The 14306-nt window shown below is 45.4% G+C and overlaps 1 protein-coding gene across 1 annotated transcript in view; it reads right to left on the bottom strand.

The window, feature by feature from the left end:
• Positions 1–7232: 7232 nt before the first annotated feature.
• LOC134998387 (uncharacterized) overlaps positions 7233–14306 on the bottom strand; it is a 61258-nt gene continuing 54184 nt past the window's right edge. Inside the window, exons 3-4 of the mRNA XM_063951362.1 lie at positions 8547–9335; positions 7233–7406 (exon numbers count right to left, since the gene is read on the bottom strand). Of these exons, the coding sequence (XP_063807432.1) occupies positions 7333–7406; positions 8547–9335 (863 nt within the window). The 3' untranslated portion in view covers positions 7233–7332. The remainder of the gene's footprint in view (positions 7407–8546; positions 9336–14306) is intronic.

The raw sequence follows: 14306 nt of genomic DNA on the forward strand, positions 1-14306 counted from the left end.
CCAAGAATGCTTTCTACATTAGATTATGAAGTGAGAAGTTCTGACTAAATAGGAAAAACCAGCAGATCATTGGACTTTTATTTATATTAGTCCAAGCTATTTTGCATTTGTGTATAGATGTAATTAAGTTTTTTATTGAAAATCAGACTTTCATATTTATTAGTAATAGTTGTCATGTCTGGCAGGGTTTGAGGATCCGGCAGCTGAGATTTGCCCGAGGAGGTAGCAGGCTGTGAATGAACCAGAAGAGGGGGCTGGATATAGTTCCTTCGCATGGGACACGGAGCAATGAAGAACGTAGGCGGGGTTTGTGAGTCAATGGAAAGTATTTATTATGTACAGGGCTGAGATAGAGAACCGAGGCTGAAGCACAATGGTTAAAGACGTGGCTGGAGGTGAAGAACTGTGAACTGTGATTTGAAAGACAAGACTGTAGATGATGAACTGTGGAACTGTGGATGGTAGTTGAAAACGTGGCTGGAGACAAGGACTGTGGACTGTGGTTTGGAAAACGAGGCTTGAAGATAATAATCTGCAGGCTGTGGTCAGTGGTACAAAGGCGTGGCTGGTGAAGGAGATCTGTGGAGTGTGGCTTGAAAGACGAGGAAGAAGACCCGGGGCCGACTGTGCCCAAAGAGTCTTACTGGACCGGGTTTTCCAGGAGCGCTTCCACAGGCAGTTGCAGGCAAGAAACGGCAGGGCTGCAGCAGCAACAGAGAACCGACCAAGCAGGATCAGGGGGAACCAGAATACAGCAGGAATCCTGGGAGCACAGGCTAAAGCACCTACAACAGGGTTGTAACTTGAAGCACTGGCGTCCCTGTCCTAAACCAGCTCCCTTTTATAGGGAGAGCTTCCCCTGGATTGGCTGGAAGAAACAGGAAACAGGAACTATGCTTAAAACTTGGTCTCCAACATGGCGGCACCCAGTAATGCAGACCTTTTTGCAAAGCCACATTGCTCACTGCCCCTGGTCTCCAAGCAACGGTTCAGCAAGAGTGACCCGCTGTAGCGGCGTCCTGCCGCCACGAGCGGACCCCCTCACCGCCGCTACTGCTGCCCACGGATCCGGCGCAGCAGCCCACCTCCGCCGCTGCCCGCACAACGCCAAGGAAGCCAGCCCCGCTGCACCAGCGTACCGGTAAGACTACGGATGCTGACAGTACCCCCCCTTTGCGGGTGGACTCCGGACACCTATGTGGTTTAGTTGGAAACTTTGCATGAAATGTCCGAAGAAGTCTTGGAGCATGGACATCCTCTGCATCTACCCAAGATCTCTCCTCTGGCCCATACCCCTTCCAATCAACAAGGTACTGGATGTGACCATAACGTCTGCAAGAATCGAGGATCTTGTGAATCTCAAATTCATCTCCATGTGCTGATTGGATCTTGGGTGATTTTAGGCAGAGCAGCTCTGAACCGATTAAGTACCAGTGGTTTTAAGAGAGAAATATGAAATGCGTTAGGAATTCTTAACTGCGGAGGTAATTTCACTTTGTAAGCCACAGGATTCAACACTCTTTCGATTGGGTAAGGCCCAATAAATCTGGGAGCAAATTTTTTTATAGGAACCTTTAATCTTAGGTTACGTGTGGAAACCCAAACCCGATCTCCTACCTAAAGGCATGGTACAGCTTTTCGTTTCAGATCTGCATAGGTCTTATATCTCTTGGATGTCTTGAGCAAAGTCTTGTGAACTTGTTTCCAGGCTTCAGTAAATTGTCGAAGTGTTGACTCTGCGGCCGGAACCTGGAGCGTAGGCAGAAGTTGGAAGTCATGAACTCTTGGATGGTAACCATAATTAATGACGAATGGAGAAGATTTTGTGGCAGAGTGATAAAGATTGTTATGGGCAAATTCTGCGAACGGGAGGAAGTCCAGCCAGTCGTCCTGTGAGGAGGACATGAATAAACGCAGAAAAGTCTCCAGATCCTGGTTCACTCTCTCTGTTTGACCATCCGTTTGGGGATGATATCCTGAGGAGAAGTTTAATTTCACGCCAAGAGCAGAACATAGGGATCTCCAAAACCTGGCCACAAATTGAGGACCTCTATCAGACACGATTTCCTGGGGTAGACCATGGAGTCGAAAGATCTCTGCTATAAACAGTTTTGCCAACTGGGATGCAGATGGAAGATTAGCCAGAGGAACAAAGTATGCCATTTTAGAGAATCGGTCAACTATGACCCATACGGTGTTCCGCCCACCAGACATAGGTAAATCTGTAATAAAGTCCATAGAAATATGCGTCCATGGTCTTAGTGGTACCGGCAAAGGATGGAGTAACCCGGCTGGTGGACCTTTGGGACTTTTATGCTGGGCACATTTTGGACAGGCAGCTATTAATTCCTGAACATCAGTCCTGAGATGAGGCCACCAGTAGGAGCGCTGAATGAATTTGTGTCTTATGACCGCCCGCATGGCCCATGAAGGAGGAGGAGTGAGCCCATGTAAGAAGTTTTTTGCAAAGATTTGGTGCAACGAAGATCTTCCCTGGAGGAGGAAGTGGAGAGGTATTAGTTGCAGAAAGGTGGATTCCAGGATAAATTGCTCTTTTGAACGGTCAGAGGGTTCTTCTGAACTTAGGGAGCGAGATAATGCATCTGCCTTTTTGTTGAGAGAACCTGGTCGGTAACTGAGTTTAAAATTAAAACGGGTAAAGAAGAGTGCCCATCTTGCTTGGCGTGGGTTCAGACATTGGGCTGACTGTAGATACAGGATTTTCTTGTGATCCGTGGTCACCGAAATTGGATGCTGAGCTCCCTCCAACAAATACCTCCACTCCTCAAAGGCCAACTTAATTGCCAGTAATTCCTGTTCCCCAATAGCGTAATTCTGTTCAGCGGGGGAGAATCTTCACGAGAAGAATGCACAAGGATGGACCTTCTTGTCCTCGAAAAGCTGGGATAATACTGCTCCTACTCCTACAGTAGAGGCATCAACCTCCACCAAGAACGGACGGCTGAGATCGGGTTGTCGAAGAACTGGAGCAGTCGTGAAGGCCTCCTTTAAAGATGAAAAAGCTTCCAAAGCCTCCGGAGACCACTTGGCAGGATCAGCTCCCTTCCTAGTTAATGCTGTTATAGGAGCTATGACAGAAGAATAATTTTGAATGAATCTTCGGTAGAAGTTAGCAAACCCCAGGAAACGTTGAATTCCTTTAAGGGTAGCTGGAAGTGCCCAATCCTGAATCGCCTGGACTTTAGCGGGGTCCATCTGTAACCTTTTCCCTGAAAGAATGTAACCGAGGAATGGAATCGTGGGTACTTCAAAGGTGCACTTCTCTAACTTACAGAATAACTGATTCCTTCGTAAACGAGTTAACACTTCTTTGACTTGTTCCCGATGGGTCTTCAGATCCCTAGAAAAAATGAGGATGTCATCCAGATACACTACCAAGCAGTCATAGAGGAGATCTCTGAAGATTTCGTTAACGAACTCTTGAAAGACGGCTGGGGCGTTACATAGACCAAAAGGCATTACCAGGTATTCGCAATGGCAGTCGCGGGTATTAAATGCCGTCTTCCATTCGTCCCCTGGGCGAATACGCATAAGATTGTAGGCCCCCCGTAAGTCCAACTTAGTAAATACAGTAGCTCCTTTAACACGGTCGAACAGTTCTGGAATCAGAGGTAACGGATATCTGTTCTTAACTGTTATGTCATTGAGACCTCTATAGTCAATACAGGGCCGCAGCCCCCCATCCTTCTTTTTGACGAAGAAAAACCCCGCTCCGGCCGGAGATGTAGAAGACCTGATGAACCCTTTCTCCAAGTTCTCCCGTATATACTCCGACATGGCCTGTGTCTCGGGAAGTGAGAGAGGGTAAATTCGACCTCGGGGAGGAGTCTTACCGGGTACTAGCTCAATGGGACAATCCCAAGTACGATGCGGAGGCAAGGTGTCCGCCCCATGCTTACTGAAAACATCTTGAAAAGATTGGTACTCCACAGGACGGCTGGAAGGGCTGGAAGAACAGAGAGGTCTAACTGAAGGTAAACAGTTCTGAAAGCAGTCTTGTCCCCAAGAGAGAACATCCATAGTTTGCCAATCTATGTGGGGATTGTGTCTGATTAACCATGGAAACCCTAGGATTAGTTCATGAGAGGCTTTAGGAATTACAAGGAAAGAGATATCTTCTGAATGGAGAACTCCGACCTTCATCTTGAGAGGAATAGTACGAAAGGATATAATACCCTCTGGGATATAACTTCCATCCACTGCGGTAACAGAAATGGTACGATCCAAACGATCCGTTTGTATTCCAGATCGTATGACCAGAGCTGCCATAATGAAGCTTTCAGCGGCTCCGGAGTCGAGTAGTGCAGGGATGAGAAGAAAAGAAGAAGGGAGCTCCAATTGGGTTAACAGGACAGACTCTTTCTTAGTATGTAATTCTGTGAATTCTCCTAGCTTGACCTCTCCAGCACAAACTAGGAGCGGGCGTTTCCCGGACGTAGACTGCAAGTTTTAACAAAGTGATCAGATGCACCACAATTCAGGCAGAGGTTCCCTTGTCGCCGTCTCTGACATTCTTCATTGGAGAGGTGGGAGCGATTAATCTGCATGGGTTCTTTCACAGTTGGTGATGATGGTGTTGGTGGAAGAACAACTCTAGGCTTAGGGCGATCTGACCGCAACCTCTCCATACAGCGTTCTCTGTACCTCAGCTCTAACTTATTGCATAAAGAAATTAGTTTATCCAACTTATCAGGTATGCCCTGAGTTGCGAGGTCATCTTTGATCTTTTCGGAGAGACCGCTCCAGAAAGCTGCAATGAGAGCCTCCTCGTTCCAGTTCAGTTCTGAGGAAAGGGTGCGAAACTGGATCACGTACTGACTGACCGTACGCGTGCCCTGACGCAGGCACAGGATCTCCAATGAGGCGGCAGAAGTCCTGCCCGGTTCGTCAAAGATTCTTCGAAAGGTGGCCATGAATTCTGGATAGTTAGATAAGATGGGATCCATCCTCTCCCACAAAGGTGAAGCCCATTCCAACGCTTGCCCGGTAAGTAAAGAAATTATATAGGCTACTTTGGTTCATGCTGATGGGAAGTTGGCCGACTGTAGTTCGAACTGGATTTCGCACTGGTTAAGAAACCCGCGGCATTGTTTTGGATTCCCATCAAATTTACTGGGAGGTGGCAAATGCAACCGTGGAAGTGGTACTGGTACAGGAGGAAGCAGGACCGGAGGTGCCAATGTGGGAGCAGCTGTAGATACTTGAGGGGCCGTCATGGCAACACAGAGAGAATCGAGACGTTCGGACATACTCTGCATGAACTGCACGATTTGAGATTCTGTGGCCTCCTGCTTACTTAAGCGAGACCAGATATCTGCAGTTGAATCCCCTCCTGAGGCCTGATCACCCATCGAATCCATGTGGCCAGTGGTTACTGTCACGTCTGGCAGGGTTTGAGGATCCGGCAGCTGAGATTTGCCTGAGGAGGTAGCAGGCTGTGAATGAACCAGATGAGGGGGCTGGATATAGTTCCTTCGCATGGGACACGGAGCAATGAAGAACGTAGGCGGGGTTTGTGAGTCAACAGTTACAATAGGAATATAAAATGCAGAAGAACATTTCATGCAATACAGCAGTATTGACCTATTGTTATTATTTATTTATACAGGACCAACATCTATTACAGCACAGTATGCAAAAAGCAATACATAGAAGATGTTATAACTATGACAGGATTTTAAGATTTATCCAAACATGATACTATATAGATCCTTTGCATGTTAGCCAAGAATGTTTTCTACATTAGATTATGAAGTGAGAAGTTCTGATTAAATAGGAAAAACCAGCAGATCATTTGACTTTTATTTATATTATTCCAAGCAATTTTGCATTTGTGTATAGATGTAATTAAGTTTTTTTATTGAAAATCAGACTTTCATATTTATTAGTAATAGTTGTCACGTCTGGCAGGGTTTGAGGATCCGGTAGCTGAGATTTGCCCGAGGAGGTAGCAGGCTGTGAATGAACCAGATGAGGGGGCTGGATATAGGTGGTCATTACGAGTTATTTTCGCTATTTTTTTCGTTCGCACAAGGTATGCGCAAAATTGCGAACATGTTGCAAAATAGCGAATATCCGCCTCCAACGTATTTTTGCTAATTCGTCCGCAGTATTACACAAAGTGGGCGTATGCCAAATGACATCGCAGCAATGCGAAACCATCGCTAACACAAACCTCATCGTAAAAATACTAAGTTTTCGTAGATTTACACATTCTTCTTAAAAGTGCACACGCTTTTGCAGAAAAACGCACAACAATGGGGGTCATTCCGAGTTGTTCGCACATTATATTTTTCTCGCAACGGAGCGATTAGTGGCTAATGCGCATGCGCAATGCCTGCAGTGCGACTGTGCCAAGTAAATTTGCTATGCAGTTAGGTATTTTACTCACGGCATTGGAGGTTTTTTCTTCGTTCTGGTGATCGTAATGTGATTGACAGGAAGTGGGTGTTTCTGGGCGGAAACTGGCCGTTTTATGGGTGTGTGCGAAAAAACGCTACCGTTTCTGGGAAAAACGCTGGAGTGGCTGGAGAAACGGAGGAGTGTCTGGGCGAACGCTGGGTGTGTTTGTGACGTCAAACCAGGAACGACAAGCACTGAACTGATCGCAGATGCCGAGTAAGTGTGGAGCTACTCAGAAACTGCTAAGAAGTGTCTATTCGCTATTTTGCTAATCTTTCGTTCGCAATTTTGATAAGCTAAGATTCACTCCCAGTAGGCGGCGGCTTAGCGTGTGCAAAGCTGCTAAAAGCAGCTTGCGAGCGAACAACTCGGAATGACCCCCAATGATTTTTTTTCTATTAAGTGAAATTACACCTTTCAGTTTAAAGTCCACAAGCCCTCCTCAATTACGAATGCAATTAGTGTAATGAATGATAATGTTCATGACCAATTAAGTCTTCAAAAAACACCTGAAGAACACTTTGTTGGCATAATTGGCCATCAACATTTAAATTTTTAAATTATAAATATAGATGTTTTAAATGTGCCTGGTTTAAGTTTTTTTTTTGGTGTAGAGGTGTTGTTTGTGAATGAAGGTGTTTACATGTTTATTTAGACAATAACCTCCTAACTGTATTTTTGTATTCTTTTTAAATCTTACGTTAGATGTGTGAAATGTTTAAGGTAATCAATTTCTGCTAGCCAATCTGCTGATCCTTTATTGCATTAATAAACACAACACCCGCTTAACTTGAAATATCTTGGTTTTATTGTTTGTCAATGTTTATTTATTTATTTATTTATTTTTAACAGAAAAATAAAATGTTTACAAAAAAAATCAGGCAAATTTTTGGAGCTGGTCAATACTCCTCAGTAAGCCATGCAGGTGTTGGCGCATGGTGTCCAGAATGCCCACAAAGTTGTGGGATCTCCAACTGCAACATCTGAAATTAAGAGGCAACATAAACATTACTAACTTACTCACATTACCTATTATACAAGCAAGGCACAAAGCACACTTTAATGCAGGCATGTCCAAACTGCGGCCCTCCAGCTGTTGTGAAACTACATATACCAGCATGCCTTGACACAGTTTTGGGGTCAGAGAATGCAAAACCTGTGTCAGGGCATGCTGGGATGTGTAGTTTCTCAACAGCTGGAGGGCCGCAGTTTGGACAGGCCTGCTTTAATGGCAAAGTGACTACATCATGGCTGTTTTAAGGATAAATCAGTAGCAGAACAACACACAAGCCTGCTCAGCAATGTGTTTTTTTAGTTTTTTTTTTAGAAAGTGTACCACACCATTGGGTACATTTACTACTATGGGAGTTCTATTTAAGATGGGACGTTGACCATAGCAACCAATCAAATTCTACATATTATCTTGTAGAAGGGGTCAAAAAAATTACAAGTATAATCTTATTGGTTGCTATGGGTAACATCCCATCTTAAAGAGAACTACCATCTTAGTAAATGTAACACCATGTTGGCATTCATTCACATCTGGAGTGAAGCCAACTTATCTTTTTTGGGGTTGGCCCTGCATCATCACACTGCATATCAACATCTTCAGAAGGACAACATATCCTAGCATGCCCACACTCCCTGAAAGCCTGCCTTACTAAATAAGGTCAAACAGGTTTTGAAAAATCAAATAAGCATTTTGTGATTGTAACTTTCACAACACAAATCATTGTGTCGTTAGGCTGGCTAACAAAGTGAAGCATGCGAGTTGAAAGTGCAAATATTAGGAATACCCAGGCACAAGTGTAAAAGACCAACAACATACTAAACTCCACTCAGGTCTAACTGTTTCACTGACAACCTAGCACATATAAACCCTGTTGTTCTGGCAACCCTGTCGACCTAATGAGTGTTGACCTAGAGTGGACAGACAAAACATTGCACACATAGACACTGTACATCTAATGATACTCACATAAATGTAAAAGCAACATCTAGACCATGAAGAAGAACACAAACATTTTTCCTTGGGCCAAGATTGCCCACAGTACAACACTGCATGTTTTGTAATTGTAAGTGTAAGTAGGTAACCAATACATTTTAAATGTTTAAAAACTTACTCTCATCTGCCACATGCGGACTCCCCGGAATCTCCGCAGGGGCTTCTTCTGCCCATTCACTGGGTGGGGAAGGCGGCTGGATGGGGGAAGGCGACTGGATGGGTAAAGGCGGCTGGATGGGGGTAGGAGGCTGGATTGGGGAAGGAGGAGGGATTGGGGAAGGAGGAGGGATTGGGGACCTGCTTTCAGAGGGTGGGTCTGATTGAGAGGGGGAGGGGGGTGGAGAGGGTGTTTGGGCAACAGAGGGGGAGGGGGCCAGAGAGGGGGTCTGGGAAAGAGAGGGGGAGGTGGTCGGAGTGGTTGTTTGTCCGCCTTCAGAGGGGGAGGGGGACAGAGATGGGTATTGGTAAAGAGAGGGGGAGGGGGGCTGATAAGGGGACTGGGAAGGAGAAGGGGATTGGGTGACAGAAGGGGAGGGGGGCTGAGAAGGGGACTGGGAAGGAGAGGGGGATTGGGCGACAGAAGGAGAGGGGGGCTGGGAAGGAGAAGGGGACTGGGCGACAGAAGGGGAGGGGGGCTGAGAAGGGGACTCGGAAGGAGATGGGGATTGGGTGACAGAAGGGGAGGGGGGCTGAGAAGGGGACTGGGAAGGAGAAGGGGATTGGGCGACAGAAGGGGAGGGGGGCTGAGAAGGGGACTGGGAAGGAGAAGGGGATTGGGCAACAGAAGGGGAGGGGGGCTGAGAAGGGGACTGGGAAGGAGAGGGGGATTGGTCAACAGAAGAGGAGGAGGGCTCAGAAGGGGCTTGGTCGGGGCTCCCAGCAGCAGCAGCTTGCCATGGTGGTGGTCCTAGAATGACATATGTAATATTTAGGTTGTAGCATGAAAAATTTTAACAACAGCATTTTTCTATTACACTGTTCTGTCCCATGTTAAAGACACAGGGGTAACATTAATAGGTTTTTCTAATTTTAAAACTGGTGATGTTGGCCATAGCAACCAATCTGATTATACGTAACATTTATTAAGCTGCTTCTAGAATCTAATAGATTGAATATTATTGGTTGCTATAGGCAACATCACCAGTTCTAAAAACCTCCCACCTTATTAAAATTACCCCACTTAGCAAGTTATTAGGTTCAGTTGACAGCCTGTGTAGCAACTCTGTACAACAACATGCACTTTTTCAGAAGCACCTTGCTACACAGTCAGTACTGCTTGCCCTAACCACACACACTGTGTCATGTTTATTCTACAATAGTTCATTGTCAGTGTGCAAATTTTCACACTATCACTTAGTGAAAATATGCAAAGTTTATGCTAATAATCTCAGTGTTATTTAATGTAATAAACTTACTGCGCCTACGTATATCCCGGATTTGTTGGCGGAGTTCCGCCAACAGGACCGGCGTGCGCCTGCGGAGGTCGCTCCAGCGCCTCTCAAGTTGTATGATGGTCCTCCTGCTGCGGACGCTGGATCTCAATAATCGGCGGACCTCCGCGTAGTCCTCGCGTTTTACCATATTTGGGACAAAGGGCCCTACGCGTCCTACGCGACAGTCCATCACCGCTACCAGGACGCGCAGCTCGCGGCGCGTGAAAGCTGCTGTGCGCATCATGGCAATGGCGTTTTCCATATATGGGTTTATATTTATAGTGTGTGGTGGCATGTGATTGGTTGAAAATGTATGGTGTCATCTGTAATAAACTTTATTGATATGTGTACATTGATGTGCAGGACAGTTTGTACAGTTCTCATGGGCGGAGATACGCACCCGCGGACGGACACACACACACACACACACACACACACACACACAAACACAAACACACACATCATTCAGATATGGCTTCAAATCATAAACATATTAGTCTTCACATATATATTAAAAAAAAAAAAATTTAAATTAAAAACCATTGTAGACAACAATCTTACACAACATACATGAAAAGGAGAACATTACATAAAAAAACTGTACTGAAACAATATAAAATACTCTCAAAACTCACTCAGAAATGTGCTCACTCAGAAATGTCCACCTTGCTTCAGTAATTTTCAGCATACACCCACACACACACACACACAGGCTGCATGCAGGGCGTTTATATAGCCAGTGCAACAATTACTGGACCAATTTTCATAATATACACCTGCGCGGATTTCCGCATTGGAAACCACACGCAGCTATAAATAGCTAAACACTCGTGCATACACACATGCCACCAGCAACATGGCTACTCGTGAGCAGACGGCAGCAGAGATGGACGAGGTGCAGAAGCAGATGGCAGCTTTAGCACATAGAAGCTTAGCACTGCGGAGGCAGATGCTTGACTTTGCCAATGCTGAGTTAGAAATAGCAGGACCCAGTACTATACAAACTCCTTCTTCTGATACCCAGGAGTTAGGAGTGAATCCCCTGCCAGACATAGCTAGTGGGGAAACTGAGGGTGATTCCGGACTAGCAGCTCAAACACAAACTACACAAGCAGCTAGTGAAGGGGAAGATGGTGAGGAAGGTCAGGACGATAGCTCACAGGCTACTTCCAAAAAAAAGAAAAGACAGCCCGCCTTCACTAAGAGGGAGTTACGGATTTTGGTCACACAGGCCATGCAAAAAATACATCGAGGATCCAAAAACATGGGTGCTGCAACCAAAGACAGAATTTGGAGGGACATCACTGATTCTGTTAATGAAGTCGGCTCAATAGTCCGCACCTCGCAGGAAGTTCGAAGACGGTAAGTGTATATTGCCAGTCCATTTTCTGTGCCAAGTATTCTTAAAAAGTTATTTAGATGTGATGTTGCCTATAGCAACCAAATGCATAACATGTGTACTATATATTAAAGCAGGTTTTCATAATTTAACACTACCTTGCCCCTATTTTTCACCACATATGTAGTTGGGCCGACTTCAAATCCCGCCTGAAGGGCAAGAGGTCTGCGGAGTGGAATGCCTCGAGGGCAACAGGGGGAGGTCCTGCTGCCACTGTGGAATACACAGATCTTGAGGAGATAGCGATGGACTGTGTGAGCTACGAGGAGGGGGTTGGGGTGTCTTATATGGACACGGACCTGCCTGAAATACTCCATGCACATGACTTGCCAGGTAAGTTTACACACATATTTGTATTGTTAAATTTTTTGGATACAAAAGTCTCATATTGTTTTTTTTCTACTCTTTTTCCACTCATTCTTCTATTTACTTTGCACATAACACAGCACAGGGGGGTGAGCAGGTAGAGTCACAGGAGGGTTATGTGGCTGAGGCTGAGGTGGAGGGACCTAGTGTGTCTGGCACTGTGGGACCACAAATCCCACCCATCCAGATTCCAACTGGCCCCCCCACCCAACCCTCTGCTATCCCGGAAATCCTGACTGAAATAGCCAGGTATGGTGAGAGCCTGAATGCTTTCAGGACAGGATGCTCCGGGAGGTAAGCCAGATACCTGTCCGGCTCACTGAGCACAGAACCAGTGTGGAGCAAGGTGTAGCTCAACTCTGCCAAGGTCTGGCAGAGATCAGGCAGGGCCAAGATCAACTCGCCTCCTCCTTCCAAGAACTTGCCAATTCAATTCGGCAAGGGCTCCAGGACATCGCTGTCTCCCTTGCCCACAGTGGCAGAGAGCCAGCCACATCGGCTCCCTCCCCTCCCCCTGCCCAGGAAGAACATCCCACTGGGCAGGGCCCTCGAAGGTCACTCCGCAGACCAAGCCAAGAAGAACTACATCAGGAGGGGGGAAAAAAGAGAAAGTGATGTCTCTCCAGATGGGCAGCACCCATGTTTTACATGTTGCCTCGATGTATTTTTTTATTTTGGCTTGTGTGGCCAGAATGTAGAACTCCCTCAAAGTTAAAGGTTTTCTTTAAATTGTAGCCTGTGAGTTATTTGTGCCTACACCTGAGCCATCTTCCTCTTCCTAGCGTGCTGTGTATGTTTGTGTTTGTGTGTTTGTTCCGGAATCTACCTCAGTTCCCCTAAAAGTTTAGTCTGGCTGGGGGTTCACTTACTTAATTGAAAACATCATATTTTGTCAGAAGATGGGGTTACCATAGTACTGGGTTCTGCTATGTGCATTTGGCCAATGCCATCTGCTTGCTGCTATGTCCATCTCTGTATGTGATGCTCATTTGTAGCCATGTTGTGTTGGTGATTTTGTTCTTTTTTTGAAGTAAAAAAAAATTACTTTACAATTGTTTGCGTGTTTTCTTTAAGGTTATGCACTCAGGAAAACTGTGCCCTGTAAACTTGAACTGGCATATTGACATTAGTGGAACAAGGGAACAATCAGAATATTGGCCCTCATTCCGAGTTGATCGGTCGCAAGGCGAATTTAGCAGAGTTACACACGCTAAGCCGCCGCCTACTGGGAGTGAATCTTAGCTTCTTAAAATTGCGACCGACGTACGCGCAATATTGCGATTACAAACGAGTTAGCAGTTTCAGAGTAGCTCCAGACTTACTCTGCCTGTGCGATCATTTCAGTGCTTGTCGTTCCTGGTTGACGTCACAAACACACCCAGCGTTCGCCCAGGCACTCCCACCGTTTCTCCGGCCACTCCTGCGTTTTTTCCGGAAACGGTAGCGTTTTCAGCCACACGCCCCTGAAACGCCGTGTTTCCGCCCAGTAACACCCATTTCCTGTCAATCACATTACGATCGCCGGAGCGAAGAAAAAGCCGTGAGTAAAAATACTTTCATCATAGTAAAGTTACTTGGCGCAGTCGCAGTGCGAACATTGCGCATGCGTACTAAGCGGATTTTCACTGCGATGCGATGAAAAATACCGAGCGAACAACTCGGAATGAGGGCCATTAAGACAAACATTGCATAGTGTAATTTTAAATCTGTATGCCTTGCACAACACTTAATTGGCCATATAAAAAAACAAAAACCCAAAAAACCTTAGGTTACTAGAGGCAACATGCCATAGTATTAGATATGGACACATATTCCCAAAAAAAACCCAACACAAACATATTAAGTCACATTAAATGTAGGCTGCATTATGGTGCTCATGTTATTTGGTATGTACAAAGGAATATGTCTATGTCGAGAAGATTTAGCTGATGTAGTTTATAAGTTTGTTTAGTCACATTTGAGATTATTAAACACATAATTAAAACATGCATTTAACATCAGTTAATTTTTATTTTTCCAAAAAAATACAGTGCATTATTTGTGAGTGTGTCATATTTATTTGTGGTAACAATACAAATATTAAGTGGCCATATAATTGCTGTTTGTATTATTTTGTAAGAGCAGTGTTTGGCGAGTAAATGCTCAACAGGTGAATTCAGTTGCTAATTAATTGCTAATTAGAGCAGACACTTCGCAACAGTAACAGTACTTCGCAAGTGCTGAGTAGCTGCAGACTTACTCTTCGGCTGCGTCAAGATAGCGAACATTTGATATGTACTTTTAACATAGGATACGCATTTTTGCCAAAAACACGCCTACTGCTGGATGCATACTCCCACACTAGCCGGCCACTTTCACGCCCATTTTGTAGGATTGCGAAGCCGTGCCTCTGCCACGCCTCCATCACTCCCTGTTTTCGTTTGTGTATTACGAGCAGATTTTCGTATAGGAATTCTGCACAAGTGTCGTATCGCTAGCTTTGCGCATGCGTATTTCCGCTTTTGCGCTTGCGCAGTTTGAGATTTTTTTCCGTTTGCGATGCGATGATCTGATGCGAACAACTCGGAATGAGGGCCATAGTTTCTTCGCATGGGACACGGAGCAATGAAGAACATAGGTGGGGTTTGTGAGTCAATGGAAAGTATTTATTATGTACAGGGCTGAGGTAGAGAACCGAGGC

This window comes from Pseudophryne corroboree, chromosome 1 (assembly GCF_028390025.1).
Source record: "Pseudophryne corroboree isolate aPseCor3 chromosome 1, aPseCor3.hap2, whole genome shotgun sequence".
Lineage (NCBI taxonomy): Eukaryota > Metazoa > Chordata > Amphibia > Anura > Myobatrachidae > Pseudophryne > Pseudophryne corroboree.